At 50.0% G+C, this 18533-nt stretch overlaps 2 protein-coding genes across 3 annotated transcripts; both read right to left on the bottom strand.

Moving 5' to 3' along the window:
- Positions 1–888: 888 nt before the first annotated feature.
- On the bottom strand, positions 889–3030 carry LOC124654689 (probable F-box protein At4g22165). Of its 2 annotated transcripts, none has more exons than XM_047193688.1 (2): positions 2638–3030; positions 889–2539 (listed from the first exon to the last, which is right to left on the bottom strand). In XM_047193688.1, exon 2 carries the CDS (start codon positions 2498–2500, stop codon positions 1112–1114), a length of 1389 nt encoding a protein of 462 aa, XP_047049644.1. In that variant the 5' UTR covers positions 2501–2539; positions 2638–3030; the 3' UTR covers positions 889–1111. The 2 variants fall into 2 exon arrangements, with proteins under 2 accessions (XP_047049644.1, XP_047049643.1); XM_047193687.1 differs by having other exon boundaries at positions 889–2523.
- A 1919-nt stretch (positions 3031–4949) lies between these two features.
- Positions 4950–7321, bottom strand: LOC124654847. The gene is made up of 2 exons (XM_047193831.1): positions 6853–7321; positions 4950–5374 (listed from the first exon to the last, which is right to left on the bottom strand). Exons 1-2 carry the CDS (start codon positions 7159–7161, stop codon positions 5207–5209), a joined length of 477 nt encoding a protein of 158 aa, XP_047049787.1. The 5' UTR covers positions 7162–7321; the 3' UTR covers positions 4950–5206.
- Positions 7322–18533: the final 11212 nt, after the last annotated feature.

The following is an 18533-nucleotide window of genomic DNA, read 5'->3' as shown; positions in this document are numbered from 1 at the left end:
CCCCTGATATCATCAGAACTGTATTCCCAGTTGGGACGCTTGACTTTGCACTAAATGTGCGCCCAACTTTGTCAATTTACAAATACCGGCGAAAACCTTGCATTTTTTCCTTAAGAGTGTCGCATAAAGAATTTTTGAGAAACAAGAATGTTGCTACAAATGAATGGGCAAATAGAACAGTTCTTCGATAAACAAGGATGTCTGTTTTGCATATAAAGTAACACTGACTTACCTTGCCTGAGACCTTGTCCATCTCTCCCGTAATGTGAGACATCAGTGATGACTTGCCGGACCCGACTGTTCCAACCACCGTCGCAAGCTCGCCTCTATGTACCTCCATATTAATCCCCTTCAACACAATCTCCAGCACTGGTTCTCCCTCCACACTTCAGGTAATTTAAACGAACTTGCCTTCTCCACAACATCAGTGCAAAAGGAGAATACCACAGAACCATCTCATTCAATCACAGTAGGAGAATAACACAGATTATTTAACATCCAGGAATACTCATGGTAGGTGGCCCTGTTATCCCTAACCCAAAGAAAAGGAGTGAGAGAGATCAATGCAGCCTCTGGTGATGAATCAAGGACTCTTCCCTTACCTGCACCCTTGAAATCATCAACAACATACGTTGCCTATTTGGTTGTTCCCATACTTTAGCATTGCCACAATTTGTTATCCATATGGTCCATCTGTCATAGAATGAATTTTTTTGCTAAGTTTTGCCACACTTTGTGGCATCCAATATTCCAGCCACACTTGCCAAAGTGTGGCTGGGAACCAAACAGGCCCAAACAAACAAATACATATCTGCATCTTTGGAAATTTTAATATTTCAAGAGAAAAAAATTTGTAAAGGAAAATTAGACACACACACACACACCAGAGGGCGAAATTGGGTATTCCTCAAGTTTTCCATTGGCACATTGTGAAGTACATGATTATAACATGGGTAGAAAAACTAAAACTCAAACTATTTATTCAACTAGGTCAAAGCTAGTGTGTACAGACTTGGGTCCAAGTGATCACTTGAGTACTTTGTCCATGACTTCCTCCAGGAACCACAATAACCTAGCAACCCACATAACTGCTAGCTCACTGAACTATTTTTCAAGCAGCCCCTGAAGCCACATTCATGTTTCTAAGATCAGGTGTAATCCAAATAGGAGCCGGAAAGTTGTCACAAAGCTGAGGAGATACATGTTCTTCCTTGCTGTTATCATCCAAGTTGAGAATTCCCATATCACGTTGCTTATTCTTAAATCCCAATGTCCACAACGCATTATCGTCAGTAAAGTAGGCATGATTTGCCCTAAGAGACGGGTATTCTTCAGCACTGAGACAAAGCGATTGATTATGCCCAAGAAACAAAACATGGTCACGCAAGCAATTGATTTCCTTGAGTCCACTTTCCGCAGCTTCAACTTGATATATTCTGAATCCTGTAGTATTCCAAAACACAGATGCCCCAGGGTCAGGTTCTATATCATAATCCTCAAAGACTCTCCAAATGAGCAGAAGATCACCCCATGGAGCTTGAACAATGTACACGTACTCATGTTCATACTTCCTGGGTGTGCTTATAATCGTCCTCATTGTGATCACAGGGCCACTAAGATCAAAAGTGCGAAGATCTCCTGTTTTGGACACAGCATACAACAGGCCATCCTTGTAAATGCAATCACAGTAGAGATCATGAGGTGGCAGCCAGGTCCATTTATCATCCCCTACCCTTGCAAAAGAGAGCCGGCGCAACGGATTATGGATGAGCACCACAATGTAGCTTCCCGTGGATGCATCAGGGAACACAAACGCCTTATATTGGAGTTTTTCCCGCAGCTTGTCAAGGGCAAAGATCCACGATGAGTTACAACCACACATTCCAGTGTGCCATGAGAACTCATACTTGTGGAGAACGCCGTACTCGTCGAAGATGGGCTTCACGTGCTCGATTGTGATCACTGAAGGTAGAGCAATCTGTTCACATGTGATCGGATTGACAAGATGCATCTCAGATCTCTCATCAACAGTAACCAACAAGCCATGAGAGGACCCGATCAAACACCTAGTGCGGATAGGTGGCTCTGGAAGAGTTAACTTGTATGATCTCTTTTCATTGAAGCTGTAGAGGTAAGCAGAGCTATCACTTGCAGATTCAGAAGTATAGAGGAGGCACGGCGTCTGCGACAGTTTATACTGCCCAAGGCTTCGTAGGCTGGTAAATGCAGAGTGCCAAGAGAGGCAGACGGCGCCAGCACGTATAAGGTCAGGCATTTCAAGTGTGGCGAAGATACCCATTAAGATGTCCTGAGGCAGCTCTGGCCATGTGCCCATAGTCTTGGTCAGTGGTTGATGAACATCTTTGCAGAATTTCTTCAGTGAACTGGGAGTGAAGCCTAGCAGCTTTGGCAAAACTCTGAAGACTAGGGAGCACAAATATGTCCAATGTATAGCTAGACTCCCTAAGCTCATTATCAAGGCGACGCTCCAGAGCTCCATGTGAGCAGGTCAGCTGGGTCTCTCTGCAAAGATCTGGAACTTCAGCCAAGCACACAAATTTCTTCAGTATAACTGAGGGAAGGCAGACTAGTGGCTAGATTTCTTCAGTAGTAACTCCCTAAGTCGCAAAGACAAACCTGATGCTTGGACAAAGCTGACAAATTTCTTCAGACGAAAGGCACCAATCGAGGGCACACTCCTAATTCGAAGAGGTGAAGCAAATCCAAGTCTAATCGCGATACGGATATCAAAGATCCGGACTTCTGGTTACTCGCTAACGGAATTGCGCTCCGTTTCTTCTCCGAATTCTGCCCTTGCAAGCTAGGGGCTAGAGGAGGAGCCCTAACCGGCAGCAGGCGAGACGACGGGATTAATCCCCCTGGAGAAGGAAGGGGGAGGAGCCGACTACGTTTATGGTGAGCTGCTGCGAGGAGCAAGCTGGCTTCCGCCGCCGTTCGCAGCGGTGGCGACGTGAGGTGACCTTGGAGGTTAGTGGAAGTGGTGGACCGGGTGGAGAAGGCAACAAAACTTAAGTGGTTGTTTGGATAAGCAAAAGACGAGAAGAAAACAAACTTTGGGGAGTGCAGGCGCCCAAATTTCCGCGGCCGCCAAAAATATTTTTTAGCCAGTGCGGCTCAACTTTATATTCGGTGTCTCTAGATTGAACCTAGTAGAAAAGGAGGCTAGTGGGGGGCGCCGGCGCGCCGCGTGTTGGCGGAAACGACGCGAAAGAGAAGCCACGGGAAACGCATGCATGCTGTGGACCCGCCCCGTCAGCGTCGGTGGAGTCGTCTTCCTCATCGCCTTCCGCGCCCGTCAAAGCCTACTTGTCTTCTGCGTCGAGCCGCGTCAGCGTTAATGTGTCTGCTCGTCTTCAGGACCGCCTGCTCGCCTTCCACGTCGAGTCGCATCGGCGTTAATGCATCTGCACGTCTTCAGCGCCACCTGCTCGTCTTCAGCGGCAATGTTAATGCCCGCCAATGTCATCTGCGAGCCATCTCCGCCGCGCCAGCGCGAGTGGACGCCACTGCCGGAATACAAGGCGGCGGCGTCCATCGTCAAGGCGGACGACGACCCGGAGGAGTTCCCTGGGCTGCACCAAGCCCAGCTGGAATCCTTCGCGGCGACGAACGAGTTCGACGAGGCGTGGTGCGCGGCGGACTACCGACGCGAGGAGGAGGAGCGCCGCCGTCGCCTTGGCCTCGTCATCAACCTCGACGACGACGAGGAGGCTGGCCCGTCCAGCAGGCCGCGCAGGAGGCGCGGCGACGCCGGCTAGGGCTGCAACAACTACCTTCCGCAACCGAAGGAGGAGCCGACGATGGCGAGGACTACGCGACGGCGATGTACCGCCACCTAGGGCTAGGGCACGACGGCGATAGTTGCTAGTTTTTTTTTAATCTATGTTTTTAAATTTGTATAAATATCAGCCAAAAATGGCTGAACTATCAATGAATTTACTTTTTCTTCGAATTTTGTTATATTTTACAAATTTAAATTTTTATGTATAGGGGCCGCGACCGGCAGCCGCCTGGCCCCTATTTAGTTTCACCGTTGGCGCCCCCCATATGGGCCCTAAAACGGTTGCACCGAAGCCCATATAGGGGGGACGAGTGGAGATGCTCTAAGCTCAAAATTTGTATGGATTTTTTCTTAATATTCATTGTCAGTTTGACACAAGGCGAAAGGGAGGCCACTCATTGGATCCATATGTGATCCTTCTTGCAACCGGTGGAGGAACATCGAGACATGGATATTGGGTGCAACCGTTCGGTGACGGTCGCACGGGATTTCTACAGCCAGTGCGGTTGGCGGTCTGAGAAAAGGCTCACATCATAATGGCTCAATCGCTTTTTTCTTCTAGCTTTTTTTAGGTGGCTTATCTGTGTTAAGACTTTAATTGATCCATTAGTTGTAATAATTGTGTACTGCTACTACTGTTTTGGTGTGACTTACTTTAATAAAGAGCCGTATGTATCAATTGACGCAGAGGCAGGGGCACCCCATTTTGAAAAAAAAAACAAGGCGAAAGGGATTAGCTGAATAGATCCACCCAAACAGTAGGGTCTAGCTACTTTCAGGGTGAAATGACTGGAAAAATGGAACTTTATCAGTTCGGCTTATTACGACATCAGTCTCCCAAAATACTTGAAATGGTTGAATCTATCTGTCTTTCTTGTATACTAGTTAGGTTAATTTCCCATCATGTGTCTCGATGTTACATTTTCATCTAGCACTCCGTACTACAGTGTGATTCAATAGGCCCTAGTTGTTAAGTTTAGCACCAATTTCATCCAAGAAGAACCCGCATGATCCGCTCCCCTCCTGCAGTGCGCCTAAAGTAATGACCCGGAGAAGCCAAGAACTGTGAAATGTCTTCCTTTCAGAAAATAACTGCGAAATGCCCAACCACTGAAGTAGATCAAACAGACTACAACGTAACAAAAGCTAAACAAGGTGGTACATTGCCAGTTCCCTCGTAACCTCATGACAATTTATACAAGAATAACAATGTGATAAGCATTCCCATTAGCACGAAACAACATCAGTACGTCTTTACTGAAATAAGAAGGGAGGGTGGCAGATACAAGCTAGATGCTGAGGCACTAATAAGGTTACGACTGCAAACGCATTCGCATGCACATGGTTCAGAACTCCTGTGCTATATGGAGTAGCTGCTTAGATTCTAATCTGCGAGGTCGACAATTAAAACACTTTCCTCTTCAGACGGTTTTCCGAACGCGGGGTGCTGCTCGAGTCAGGTTGTTCGTCTGCGCTCAAATCAGCATCGCTGTCATCATCTGGGTCTTCCAAACCAAGGTTCAAGTTTAGCTCGGTGCTGCCACTTTTTCTGGTAGGGTTCTGCGGCAAAGCCTGCAAGAGGATACTGAGACATGAGTTTTATCACTGAGAATGTAGTGCGCGTTTTATCTCTCTGGTAAGTGGTAAGTAGAATGCCCTATTGATAACCGTAAAAACTGACATTGATGTCACGCAAGGGGAAAAAAAAGCTTAAGAGGTGCATTCTTAATTTTCTGTGCAAAATGATTAATGGGATCCTTGCTCAGTTACTTGCATAAGGGAAAAAAGGTTACCACAATAGATCTAAGAAATGAACTCAACAGTAGATTGTTGCTAGGAGCTTCCAAATGAAATGATTGAAAATTTATAACTTGATGTATCAATTGGGTCTATTCAGTTATATCTGTTTCCCAAATAAAAGATGAACTAATTCTAAATAGATGAAATGACTGAAGTCACCCTGGATTTGTTGCATCTTCATCGAGCAACTAGATTTACTAGATAGGCATTGATGACAGTCTTTCTCAGTGCACACATAGTTCTAGAGAAATTCAGTGCATCCGCTGGATCGAAGCCTCTAACTAAAGCTAACCTGAAGCTCAACATCACTGACAATGACTACAGGAACAAACTAAAAGAGCATTAAGTCCTACCCAAAATTGGTTGCATCCACAAGAGAATATTAGATTTCCCCAACAATTGTAAAGCATCGAAAGAAGTCTTTCTAAATCCTGGACTATGATGCCTGGTCTGATTTGAACTAAGAACTTCCAAAACCATGCAACATGAACCAGATCTCTGTTTTGGACACTTTTTTTTTCCTTTCGGGGTTTCAAATAGTGTGAAATAATCTTAGATGTAGGAAATGCTAGGTAATTGAAGTTTAATATAGACTGTTTTAGAAATTTCAGGGTTTAATATAGACAGCTTCATAGTTTTGGGTTCAAATCGGACCAAGCAAACTAGACTTCTTTTTTTCAAAACATGTCTGATTATAGGTGTCACGAACTAAAATAAAGATAAGAAAACCAGGTAATCAACCAATGGCCTTCAGTTTAACTATCAGTGCAACTACTAAATTGACTAACTGAGGAACGCCACTAATCCTCAAATTTCTGACCACAAGGCTAAACCTCGAGGCAGATTCACAGGTAAATAGAAAATTCACTCAGAAATCTCCACAATTCGTGAACCACCACGACCCATCTTGAACGAGTGTTGCTAAAATTGCAAGGCCTAGTACTATCATCAACTCGAATCTAGCAAATCCTACAATGGTTACGCCCCAAAACCCTAGCGCAACCCAAGCTGAAGTAGAATGCCAAATCCTACATCTACCATCGTCCGGACACTGGTTGTTGGTACCGAAGTCATCCAAGAAGAATCCGCGTGACCCTATCCCATCCTACATTGTGCCTAAAACTATGACCGGGGAGAAGCCAAGAACTGCGACATTGTCCGACCTCCGAGAGCAGATCGAACCAACAAGGGCGCAAGGAAGCATCCATACAGCCGAAAAGACCTAATCCTTGGAGCTCGAGCAGCCTTACCGGAACGTACCGCCGCCTGGTGGCGGCCGCGGCGACCTCCTTGCCGTTAGCGTTACCGTCGCCGGCGCCGGCGCCGTTCACCGGCGCCCACTTGAGCAGCACCATCTTGTTGCCCCTGGGGCACCCAATGGGGCCCATACCGGCGGAGGCGGATCCCGCGCCGCCGCCGCCGCCTACGCTGGCCCCGCCAGCGAGTGGGGCCCACGCCTTGCGCCACTTCCTGACGGTCCCGCTGAAGGAGGCGTTGCTGCTGCCGACGGGGCCGTACCGCGTGGAGGAGCGGCTAAGGCGGGCGCCCACGGCGTCCATCTTCAGGGAGCAGGTGGCGGCGGCTGTCCTCCGGCGAGCCGAGGCGGATAGAGAGTAGGGTGCAGTGCAGGGGCTTCGTCCTCCGGCTGATTGGAGGACTCTAGAGAGGTCGAGAGCGTCGTAGGGGCTGTTTGGTCCTCGAGTGGCTAAGGGTGGCCGGTTGCCAGCCGTTTGGTTGGGAGGATGAAAGAGGCCGATTGGTAGCCCGGGTTCCTCCCAAACAGGTCATCGTGTTGGAGGAATTTTTTTTCCGGAATTGCTAAGTTTAGGTTTGGTAGAGATGCTTACCGCGAATAAGCAATATGTCATACCCTATCGGAGGTGGCGTTTTGGCTCATAGGAGCAAATGCTCCCATTATACAAATTAATTAAAGAAACAATTTAAAAATGTCAAAAAAATCTGACATAAATTTTTTGGTGTATATCGTGACATTCTTTGTTAGTGCACAAGTTTTCATGGAGAAATAATATTTTATGTGGCGTGTATAAAAAAGACAAAAAAATGTCCTGTACGTAGTCGTGTTATAGCATCAAAATTTGTCTTTTTTACAGGAGCCACAAATTTTTTTAGTTTCTTTTGAAAACTTGTGCACGAACATAAAATGTGTAGATGTACATGAAAATTTTTACTTTAAATTTTTTTGTCACTTCGAAATGTACATTCACATAGTGGGAGCAAATGCTCCTATGATAGATACCTATATAAAAGCTGGCTGATTTCTTAGCCTATGAGCAACTCAATGTCTGCTATAGCAACAGTTGCTGAATAGTGTCCTACAATGAACAGTGTTGATGAACAGTGACGGTGGCTGAACAGTACTCGATGTACAGCGCTGGTCGCCATGAACAGTACCCGAACAATACCGTTTTTCCTGTCTCGCGTTAATTTTTTGACGCAACTTCCGACAAAAAAAAAGTTCGACAATTTAATATATTTTTTGAACAATCGCGACATTTAGAGCAAAGGGCCAAATACGGATATTTAGTGCATTTTCAAAATAAAAATAAAACTCAATAAAATGATGCCACGGGCGCGGCGTTTTTCTCCCTCTCGCGGTAATTTTTCGCCACAACATCTAACACAAAAAAGTTTTGCCGATTTAATATATTTACCTCATATTTGCGCTTTTTAGACCAAACGGCCAAATGCTGATGTTTAGTGCATTTTCAAAAATACCACTGTTCAAAAACTAGGCCGATATCGCTACTAGGGGCTTGACCGTGTCGATTACCATTAATCTCTTGTGTTAATCCTTTAGCCCGACTAATCAGTCCGAAAGTCCGATTACTAGGTATTTTCCCGATTAACTACCACACTTGGTCAAAAAAGTTACAATATTTTCAATGCATATCGCTAATACAGGCGCTACCCCTCCCCAATAAAGTAGATTTTGCGAAGCTCCCACTTGATTGCAGCCTCCAATAGCTTTATTTCCACTGTTGCCAAATAGTTTCTTGCCCTCCCAGACCAGTTACTCATAGTTTCCCAGACCTCAGATTACAGAAGCTCGATCACCATGAAGAGCTCGTCCAGGAACTAGCGGGCACCTTCAATAGGTTAGGTGGTTGAGGTGTAAGAGGGGACCTACCCTAGGTAGGTGGTGGGAGAATATAAACTTCAGAGGTGAGAGGAGAAGAAGTGGAAGGAAGGAGCGCGGCTTCGGCTAGTGGATCCTGATTCGCTCCTCAACTTAAAGATTAGATCATGGAGGAGAAGTGTAGAAGTTTTTCTAGGATTTTAGACTTTAGAGAAGTAGGGAGAGAAATATAGAGGCTCATATACTATTATTTTTCTTATATAAATTATTTTAAGTGCTAATTTGTGTAGATTGCACCGATTAATAGCCGACCGATTAAATCAGTTAATCGTCCGAATTCCGATTAATCGCTACTCCCAAGCCGGCCGAGCAGTTAACGATTACCGATTTCCTTAACATTGATACACAAAAAAAATGATAATTTAATATATTTTTCGAACATTCACGAAGTTTAGAGCAAACGGACAAATACGGATATTTAGTGCAATTTCAAAATATATAAAAAACTAAAAAAATGCCGCCACTGGCGTGCCGTTTTTTCCCCCTCTCGCGATAATTTTTCACCACAGCTTCTATCACAAAAAAAACTTTGCCAATTTAATATATTTACCGCATATTTACGCCATTTAGAGAAACTGCCAAATACGGATGTTTAGTGCATTTTCAAAAATACACAAAAGATGCCGCCGCGCCAAAGCCTACTAGTATCTTGCTAAACACAAATCGTTCTTTTCTTATATTGTATAGAGAACCCGAAAGAAGAAGAAAGAAGAAGAGGAGAAAGGCATACCTCAGAAAAAAAAAAGAGGAGAAAGGCAAGCAGCCAAGCTAGGGGATTGATCTGCTCAGCTGCTCCGTTTCTGTTTCTCCTACAAAACCCTAGCGCCTCGGCCCTCGGGCACCTGATCCGCACGTCGCCGCTCCTGACCGGCATAGCACCGGCAGCCACGCCAGCAGCCTGCGCGCGGATGTGATTACCTCGCCCTTCTTTTTCCCAAACCACGTCCCTGGTCTGGCGCCCATAATTTTATTGGCGCTGACGGCCAACGCGCAGCGAGCAGGCACACATCGCACGGAAGTCAACGATTCCACATCTCACGGGCATTACTTTGCAGTTGCATCGTACATTCGTACTCCTAGGTAACTTTGGTCAAATAAATTCTAACATCATATGTATTTTATGTAACTGCTAGCTAGATACGATCATCTTCCATTTTTTTCATTAATTTAACATTCATTTTTTTAAATGATTAATTTAACATTCTTTAGACAATAGTAATGTTTGTGACTTTGTGCCAACTTATATTATCTAGTATGCTATTGTACAATTTTTATCACTGGGATAGCAAAACCTGAGACATGTCGGCGAATCTCATGTAGAAACTGTTAGATTATTAGGCAATTTTCGAGTGAGTTTAATTACTGAAAACAACTGTCAACGCATAACTGCTTCTAGCTGACCCAGTCTCCCTCTCTAGTAATGACTTGGCCACATCCCTGTACCTCACGCATGTACACTAACCCCACTCGTGCACGATCTGCACGATCGGTCCTCGATGTACTCCCTCCGTTCTTTTTTAATTGACTCGAATTTAGTACAAGTTTGTACTAAATCCGAGTCAATTAAAAAGGAACGGAGGGAGTACTATATAAGCAGAGCAATACAATGGTTAGCACTACGGTGCATTCTCCACTTCTGTCTAACTGTCTACATGGTATCAGACGCTCACATCTCTCCTGACCTGTGAAATCCCCAATTCCGCTGCCCAAAATCCCCTTCTCCGGCCATGGCCACACCGCCCCACCGCCGCCGCCACCCTCCAGCCGCGGCCCCTCTACACCCCTCAAAGCACCGCCCACCACTAGCCCTCTCCTCACTCCCTCCGCCTTCACCACCCCCTCCCCCGACGGCACGGCTGCGGCTCCACGCCCTGCCGGCTCCTCCATCTCCCCGACGGCCGCCGCTCTCACCTCCCCGCTGGCCACCGTCTTCATCAACCAGCACGTGCCGCTCGTCCTCAGCCTCGAACCCGCCCAACTACACCCGGTGGCGGACCCTCTTCGAGGTCATGTTCGCCAAGTGCGGCGTCACCGACCACATCGCCGACCCTCCAAGCGCGGCGGCGGCATACCGGCTCCCGGGACGACGCCCACGTTGTCTCCCGGCTCTACAACGGGGTCAGCCCGGAGATCTTCGGGCTCGTACATCAGCGCGGCGCCACCGCCGCCCAGATTTGGCGCTCAATCGCCACTCGTTCCTGGAGAACGCCGAGCACCAGGTCGTCTTCCTCGCCACCGAATTCCGCCGCATCGACCAAGGCTCGTCCTCCGTCATCGCCTACTTCGCCCGGCTCAAGGAGTGTGCCGACCGCCTCGCCGACTTTGGTGAGCACGTCACCGACCGCGATCGGGTGCTGAATATGTTTCGTGGGCTTGCCCCGCGTCCGCACTATGCAATTCCCATCCCGACGATGCGAGAGGCCGTTGCCTTCGTTCCTCGCTCGCCGCGCGTTCCTCCTTCTCGAGGAGAGCCGCCAAGCTGCATCGACTGACAGCTCCACTGACACTGCGCTCCACGCCGCCCGCGAACCTCATGGTGGCACCAACGGCAGCGGCAACCACTCCGGCGGGGGTGGGCACGGCTACGGGCGCAACAACAACAATGGTGGGCGCGGACGCAACAACGGCTACAAGGACAAGGGCAAAGTGCCCGCGCACCAACAAGGCCACAACAGCGGCTCTTCGTCAGGCTCTTCGTCAGGCTATGCGCGCCCACCGGCTCCACCAGCACCCGCCCGGGCACGGCGCCCCGGACCGGCATGGTGCACGCTTGGGCCATGCCTTGGCGCCCCACGCGCCTGGTTCGGGCATCCTTGGCCCACGCCCGGCGCTCCTTCTCCGTTCGCCGCACTGCATCGCACTACACTCCTGCGCCTGCTGCTCCCATGCACTACGGCACTCCGGCTGCCCCAGCCTTGCAGCCAACTGGACCAGCCTGGGATCAGACGGCACTGATCCATGCTCTCAACAACCTGGCCGGCGCGCCCCAGTCGCAGCCGCTGATTGGTGAATGGTACATGGACACGGGTGCCACCTCGCACATGTCTTCGTCGTCAGGTATACTCGCTTCTTCTCGTCCCTGTACTTCTTCTCGTATTGTTGTTGGCGACGGCTCATCTCCGTCCGTCACGCACACCGGCCACACCACCCTCCCCACCAACGCCTCCCTCTCACACTCAATTCTGTTCTTGTATGTCCCGATCTCATCAAGAATTTAGTTTCCGTTAAAGCCCTCACTAGACAAAATCCTATAAACGTTGAATTTGACAATCTCGGCTTTTCTGTCAAGGACCGGCGCACAAGGACGGAGCTCCTCCGATGTGATGACGACGGCGATCTCTATCCCGTCACCGCACCCACCCTCCACCACAACCTCGCCGTCGCTGCCGTGGACATCCGGCACCAACGCCTTGGACATCCGGGACGTGATGCCCCGAAGCTCACCCTACGTCAAGCTGCTCCAACCACCAACGCCGCTCCCGCCCACACCTCGCAAGTGCTCGCCAAATAGGAAAACACGATAGATTTCCGTTTTCAGATTCAGCTCATGTTTCGTATTTCCCTTTCCAATTAGTTCACCGTGGTATCTGGACATCTCCCGTACTTAGTAATTCCGGCTGTAAATACTATCTAGTAGTTCTCGATGATTACGGTCACTTTGCCCGGACCTTCCCTCTGCGTGCCAAATCTGACGCGCTCCCCACCCTTCGCAACTTTCACACTTTTGTACGGCACCACTTTAACCTGCATATCCTCAATCTACAGACAGATAACGGACGGGAATTCGACAATCTTGCCACACGAACCTTCTTTGCCACGCAGGGCATTGTGCTACGCATGTCCTGCCCGTACACCTCCCCTCAAAACGGGCGTGCTGAACGAATTCTGCGCACGCTCAATGACACTGTCCGCTCCATGCTAGCTCACGCCTCCATGCCGCCGGCGTTCTGGGCTGAAGCCCTGATCACTGCTACGTTCCTCATTAACCGACGCCCCTGCAAACCTCGCCACAACCAGACCCCATTCTACCTCCTCTACGGCACACATCCAGATTATGCTAACCTTCGAGTGTTTGGCTGCCTGTGCTTCCCAAACATCACTGCCACTGCCGCACACAAACTCGCTCCACGCTCCACGCCGTGTGTATTCCTCGGCTACTCTCCAGATCACAAAGGATATCGGTGCCTCAATCAAGACACTGGGGCGTGTCCTAACCTCCCGCCATGTCTTCTTCGACGAGCATCAGTTTCCCTTCCGCTCGCCACCCACACCTGACCATGTCGGTGACAATGACCTCGATCACCATGCACCCGCCACACGGTTCCCGCAGCCATCCAGACCTGGCACCCTTCCCACTCCGGCGGGGATACCAGGCACCTACCGCTGCTCACCTAGCTCGCCTGACCACTTACCACCTAGCTCGCCTGACCACTCACCTCGCTCGCCAGGCTCCCCATCCTCGTCTCAAACCCCAAACAACTCCTCCCAAGCCACGCCACCAGACCCGCCATCTCCCATATGCCATGCACCGCACGCGCCCCTCGCAACCACACACCCCATGATCACTCGCGGCAAAAATGGCATCTTCCAGCCTAATCCCAAATATGCCCATCTAGCCACCACACCTACCATCTCGCCCATCCCAAAAAGTGTGCGGACAGCTTTGCGTGATCCCGTTTGGCTAACAGCAATGCAGGAAGAATACAGGGCGTTAATGGCGAACAACACCTGGACGCTAGTGCCGCGACCCCCTGGTGCTAACATTGTCACAGGGAAATGGCTATTCCGCCACAAGCTCAAAGCTGATGGCACTCGGAGCGGTACAAGGCCCGTTGGGTCGTTCGCGGCTTCTCCCAACGCCCTGGAGTGGATTTCGATGAAACCTTCAGTCCTGTGGTGAAATCTGCCACGATTCGAGCTGTGTTGTCCATTGCTGCATCACGCGACTGGCCAGTACACCAGATGGACGTCAACAACGCCTTCCTACAAGGATACCTGACGGAACGCGTCTACTGCCAGCAACATGCTGGCTTCGTCGACGACACATGTCCAGACCATGTCTGCCTCCTCGACAGGTCCCTCTACGGGCTCAAGCAGGCGCCGCGCGCCTGGTTCGAGCGCTTCGCGGCATTTCTTCGCTCCCTCGGCTTCACGGCAGCACGCTCGGACGCGTCCCTGTTCATCCTCCACAGCGACCAGGGCACAGCATATCTTCTGTTGTACGTTGATGACATCGTCCTGACGGCGTCATCCACGGCACTGCTGCACCGGCTTCAACAAAAACTCTTCGCCGAGTTCTCGATGAAAGATCTTGGCCCATTGCACTACTTTCTTGGCATCAGCGTCACACGCAGCAGCTCTGGCTTCTTCCTCTCGCAACGCAAGTACGCAGAGGAGCTACTCGACCGCGCCAACATGACTGGTTGCCGGCCAGCATCAACTCCGGTCGACACGCGAGCCAAACTTTCCAGTGCTGAAGGTGCTCCCGTCACTGATCCTTCTGAATACAGGAGCCTGGTCGGGGGTTTGCAGTACATCACAATGACTCGCCCCGATCTCTCCTACGCCGTCAACCAAGCATGCCTCTACATGCATGACCCAAGGGAGCAGCACCTGATGCTTGTCAAGCGCATCCTCCGGTACCTGCGCCGCTCCACGGAACATGGCCTACATCTTCATCGCTCGACGACACTCGACCTGGTCGCCTACTCTGACGCGGACTGGGCTGGCTGCCCCGACACGCGTCGATCGACATCAGGCTACACTGTCTTTCTCGGCGATGCTCTGATCTCCTGGTCCTCGAAGCGCCAACCGACGGTGTCTCGATCAAGCGCCGAGGCGGAGTACCGAGCTGTTGCTAACGTCGTCGCGGAATGCTGCTGGCTGCGCCAGCTCCTCGGCGAGCTCCACGTCGTTGTCCCGAAGGCCACTGTTGTCTACTGCGACAACATCTCCAGCGTCTATATGGCTGCCAACCCTGTTCACCATCGGCGTACCAAGCACATCGAGCTCGACATCCATTTCGTCCGCGAGAAGGTTGCCTTGGGCCAGCTCCGTGTGTTGCATGTTCCTACTTCACAGCAGTACGCTGACGTGATGACGAAGGGCCTTCCAACAGCTGCTTTCGAAGAGTTTCGTTCCAGCTTGTGCATCCGGCCACCGGACGCTGCAGCTGCGGCGGGGTGTCAACGCATAACTGCTTCTAGCTGACCCAGTCTCCCTCTCTAGTAATGACTTGGCCACATCCCTGTACCTCACGCATGTACACTAACCCCACTCGTGCACGATCTGCACGATCGGCCCTCGATGTACTATATAAGCAGAGCAATACAATGGTTAGCACTACGGTGCATTCTCCACTTCTGTCTAACTGTCTACAACAACATTACAGATGCACAAGTATATTTAACCACACACATCAGACTAAGCACATGCATCAGATCTGAACGCGGAACAAGTAGCAGTGCAAGGTAGGAGAGGAAAATCACGTGCATCGCGACAAGGAAGGTCGCACCAGTAGCATCAACACCACCATGGGAATCGTTGATGTCGCCCATGGTGTAGTCGGATTTGTCAAGGAAGCGGTCGAACCGGCGAAGAACATGAACAGCAGCGAGCAGTCGCGCCGAGATGCTCCCCAAAAACCTTATCACCCGTCTCCTGGTGCAAGATCTCGACGGACGGGGTTTCGGAGGCCTGCTCTCCCGGATGGATGTGCACGCAGTCGCCAGGATGGGGAAGACTAGAGAGTAGCGCAGCAGAAGGAACTTTTTTTGAGAGAGGCGGACTTGAGACTTCTGTGAGAGAGTCCTAGTATAGCCTGGGAGGAGAGCCGACCCGACCGTATTACCACGCGTAGGAAGCCAGAGATTGTAGGTCATATGGGCTGCCTTACTAGGCTCAGCCCATCTACATCCAACACATGCGATGGGTGCAATTCACATCAATGATCCCTACCGAAACACGAAGGGCTGCACCTAAGAGCATCTCTAACAGAGCCCGTAAATCCCACCGGAACCGAACTTTTCCGGTGGATTTACGGGTTCGGGCTGAAATGCGCGCAGATCAGAGCCCGTAAACATGGGCCGGCCCGAACTGGAAGTTCAGGGCCCCGCGAAACTCATCGCACGGCCCCTATTAAAAGGGTTCGTGGAGGGGAGTTCGGTTCGGAAACCCTACTACCCTCCCGTCGCTCCTCTCCCGCCGCCGCAGCCCACCGCCGCTCCGACGAGCAATCCCGGACGCTCGGACGCCGCTCCGCCGCTACGACCACCACCCCGCCGTCCGAAATGACGTGTGCAAGACGCGTGGGTAGGGGCGGCGGCCGATCCGGCGCCGGAAGGGCAAGTCACCGTTCGCCGGGCGTACGGGCGGAGACGGAGCGCGCCAGGCGGTCGCGCTCCGAGGCCGCATGGAAGCGGGCCGGCCGCAAGTGGCCGGACCTAATGGCGCGCTGCCTTGAAGCGCGCGCGGAGGCGGCTGCGGCTGCAGCTGCGGCTGGGGAAGCGGAGGCGTCCCCCGCTGTCGGCGCGTGCAGCCCGCCGCTGCCGCCGTTGCCCCCGAGCGGCGACGATGATGACGACGCAGACGGACCGCCTCTGCTCCGCGGGAGCGCCTCCGGCGCGGCGGCCATCGAGGTGGCGGCGCTCGTCCTCGCCTAGCAACCGCCGGCGGTCATAAACCCTCCACCGACGCCTGGTGACAGTATAGTCTCTGGGAAGCTTAATTTCTAGTCTAATTAGGTCCGTAGTACTTAATGTAGGTCCAATGCGGATTTATTTTGCCGCTATCATTGTGAATTATGAACGAATTAAGTTTGATCGGATGAAATCGACTGCAATCGCGAAAATCGATTTCCCGCAACGTTTGATTTTCGCGAGTTCGGTATAGGTTTACGGTTTCTGTTCTGCGCCGTGCCCAAATGCACTCTCAATTCGTTTTTCGGGAGACTGAACTCAGTTTATTCGGTTCCGATATCCTCTGCTAGCTGACCCCAGCTCACAACATCGATTGACCCCATATCAGCCCAATTAGACAACGAATAGCACCAGCCCAGCTTCAGATTTTACATTTTAAGTGGTCCAAAACCAAAAGTCAGCGGAACATGGCCCATGGGTCCATACGTGAGGGATTTAGGCCAACTGCTAGCTTCCTGAGATCGTGTCTTTGTCAGGTGCGGGCGTCTCCTCCAATCTCCTAGCGCCGCAACACACCGCCAAAAAAAAAAAGACCAACTGCTGGCAGCGGCACCATCGCGACGCAAGCCCAATTCTGCAGGATCAATCGCAAGCGCGACGCGGATACGAGGACGGCAGCCGGTGGCGACAACGCTGACGGAAACTGCAAATTCTCTGCTGAGTTTAGGTAATGCTCCACCAAATTCACTTCTAGGGCATGCGGGCTCACGGATCAAATTTTGTTGAGTAATCTAGTCTGACTCTATAAATTGCGATGTCTTCTCGTTGATTTCTCCAAACTACGGATCGTTTTGTGTACAGAAAAATATTAGATGGCGATGTAGGAACTTCTAGGCAGCCTACAAATTGCACTAAATCTTCGATCAATTCAGTGCCGAGAGAACCTGGATGAACTTCCTTATGGTCTGGCTGAGCTGAAATGGATTCCAGAATATACAAAGAATCCTAAGTAACAAGACCAGATAGGACAAATATATTTAACTAGTGGACCTTACGGACCACACCGCCAGGATTTAAATATCAACAAAAGATCATTGCAGATGCACCGCGAAGATCTAATCCAGAATAGCTTCATTAATAATAAAGAACAAGGAAGTAATTTAGCACGTCATCTAAATGATATGCACAACCTTTATTAATGTAACCATATTTTATGCACACTTTCATCGTTTTTATTGTCTTTTAGCGCTACATTATGGTATAGAGTATTACTTGGTTTAACAATATATTATATTATTGTATAAAGTAGCCGACCCCATCGCTGAATTTTTCTAGATTAATTCGCCCCTGCATGTCATAAGTCAGCCCCCTCTGTTTATTCCTAGGTTCGCCACTGCCTGCAACCCTACAATGAGTCCAGCACCGTTAGCTCCTTCCAGCATGCTCTACAAGCTGAAGGATGTTGAGTTCAGGGGCCGAAAGATGCGTATTGTGTGCCATGACCTTTCGAGCGCATATCTTCCTTTGCTTGATGTGTGCAACTACTTTCTTCTGGAGAAGAACTATGTCCTCAACCTCGACGACGGAGTCGATTCCATCTCCCGGTCTGATCTGGTGCAGCAGTTCATTCGTATAATGAGCAAGGAAATGGACTTCGGACGCGACCACCCAGGGGCTTATGAGAAGCCAAAGGATTTTGATAAGTTCTTCTTCACTCTGGGAGGAGATCCTGTTGATAACTTCCCAGATATGTTTTCTACACGTTTGCTAGGCTTGAGCCACATTGATCCATTCAATACGAAATGGTATGTCCTTTTATACGGTTGGTGTTGCAAATGTGCGGGTGGATTTGATGTGATAATTTTGTTGCAGGACGGATGATTTCGCTCCTACCATGCACAGCACGGGGTTTCAGTTCATCAAATTCCCGCTCCATCACGGCTGGATAGTCGATCCCGAGGTATCGCTCTTCCCATCGAATTATACGACGATTGAATCTTTTGACTAGCATTAATTAGATGATTCCATGTTGTAATACAGGAAACACGGACTATCCTTACTATTGGTGATACGTCGTCTCAAAAGCTGAGGAAGTATCCACATACCCTGGTCAAGAGGTTTATGGAAAACTCCACGG

The sequence above is a fragment of the Lolium rigidum genome, chromosome 5, assembly GCF_022539505.1.
Source record: "Lolium rigidum isolate FL_2022 chromosome 5, APGP_CSIRO_Lrig_0.1, whole genome shotgun sequence".
NCBI lineage: Eukaryota > Viridiplantae > Streptophyta > Magnoliopsida > Poales > Poaceae > Lolium > Lolium rigidum.
Note: the sequence above shows the minus strand (reverse complement) of the source record. Positions and strands in the feature narration are given on the sequence as shown.

Excerpts from the sequence above, each read along its gene's own strand:
- LOC124654689 (XM_047193688.1), bottom strand. The coding sequence starts at position 2,500 with ATGGAGCTCTGGAGCGTCGCCTTGATAATGAGCTTAGGGAGTCTAGCT.
- LOC124654847 (XM_047193831.1), bottom strand. The coding sequence starts at position 7,161 with ATGGACGCCGTGGGCGCCCGCCTTAGCCGCTCCTCCACGCGGTACGGC. Across the intron at positions 5,375-6,852 it reads CCAGGCGGCGGTACGTTCCG|GCTTTGCCGCAGAACCCTAC; the intron begins GTAAGGCTGCTC and ends ATCCTCTTGCAG.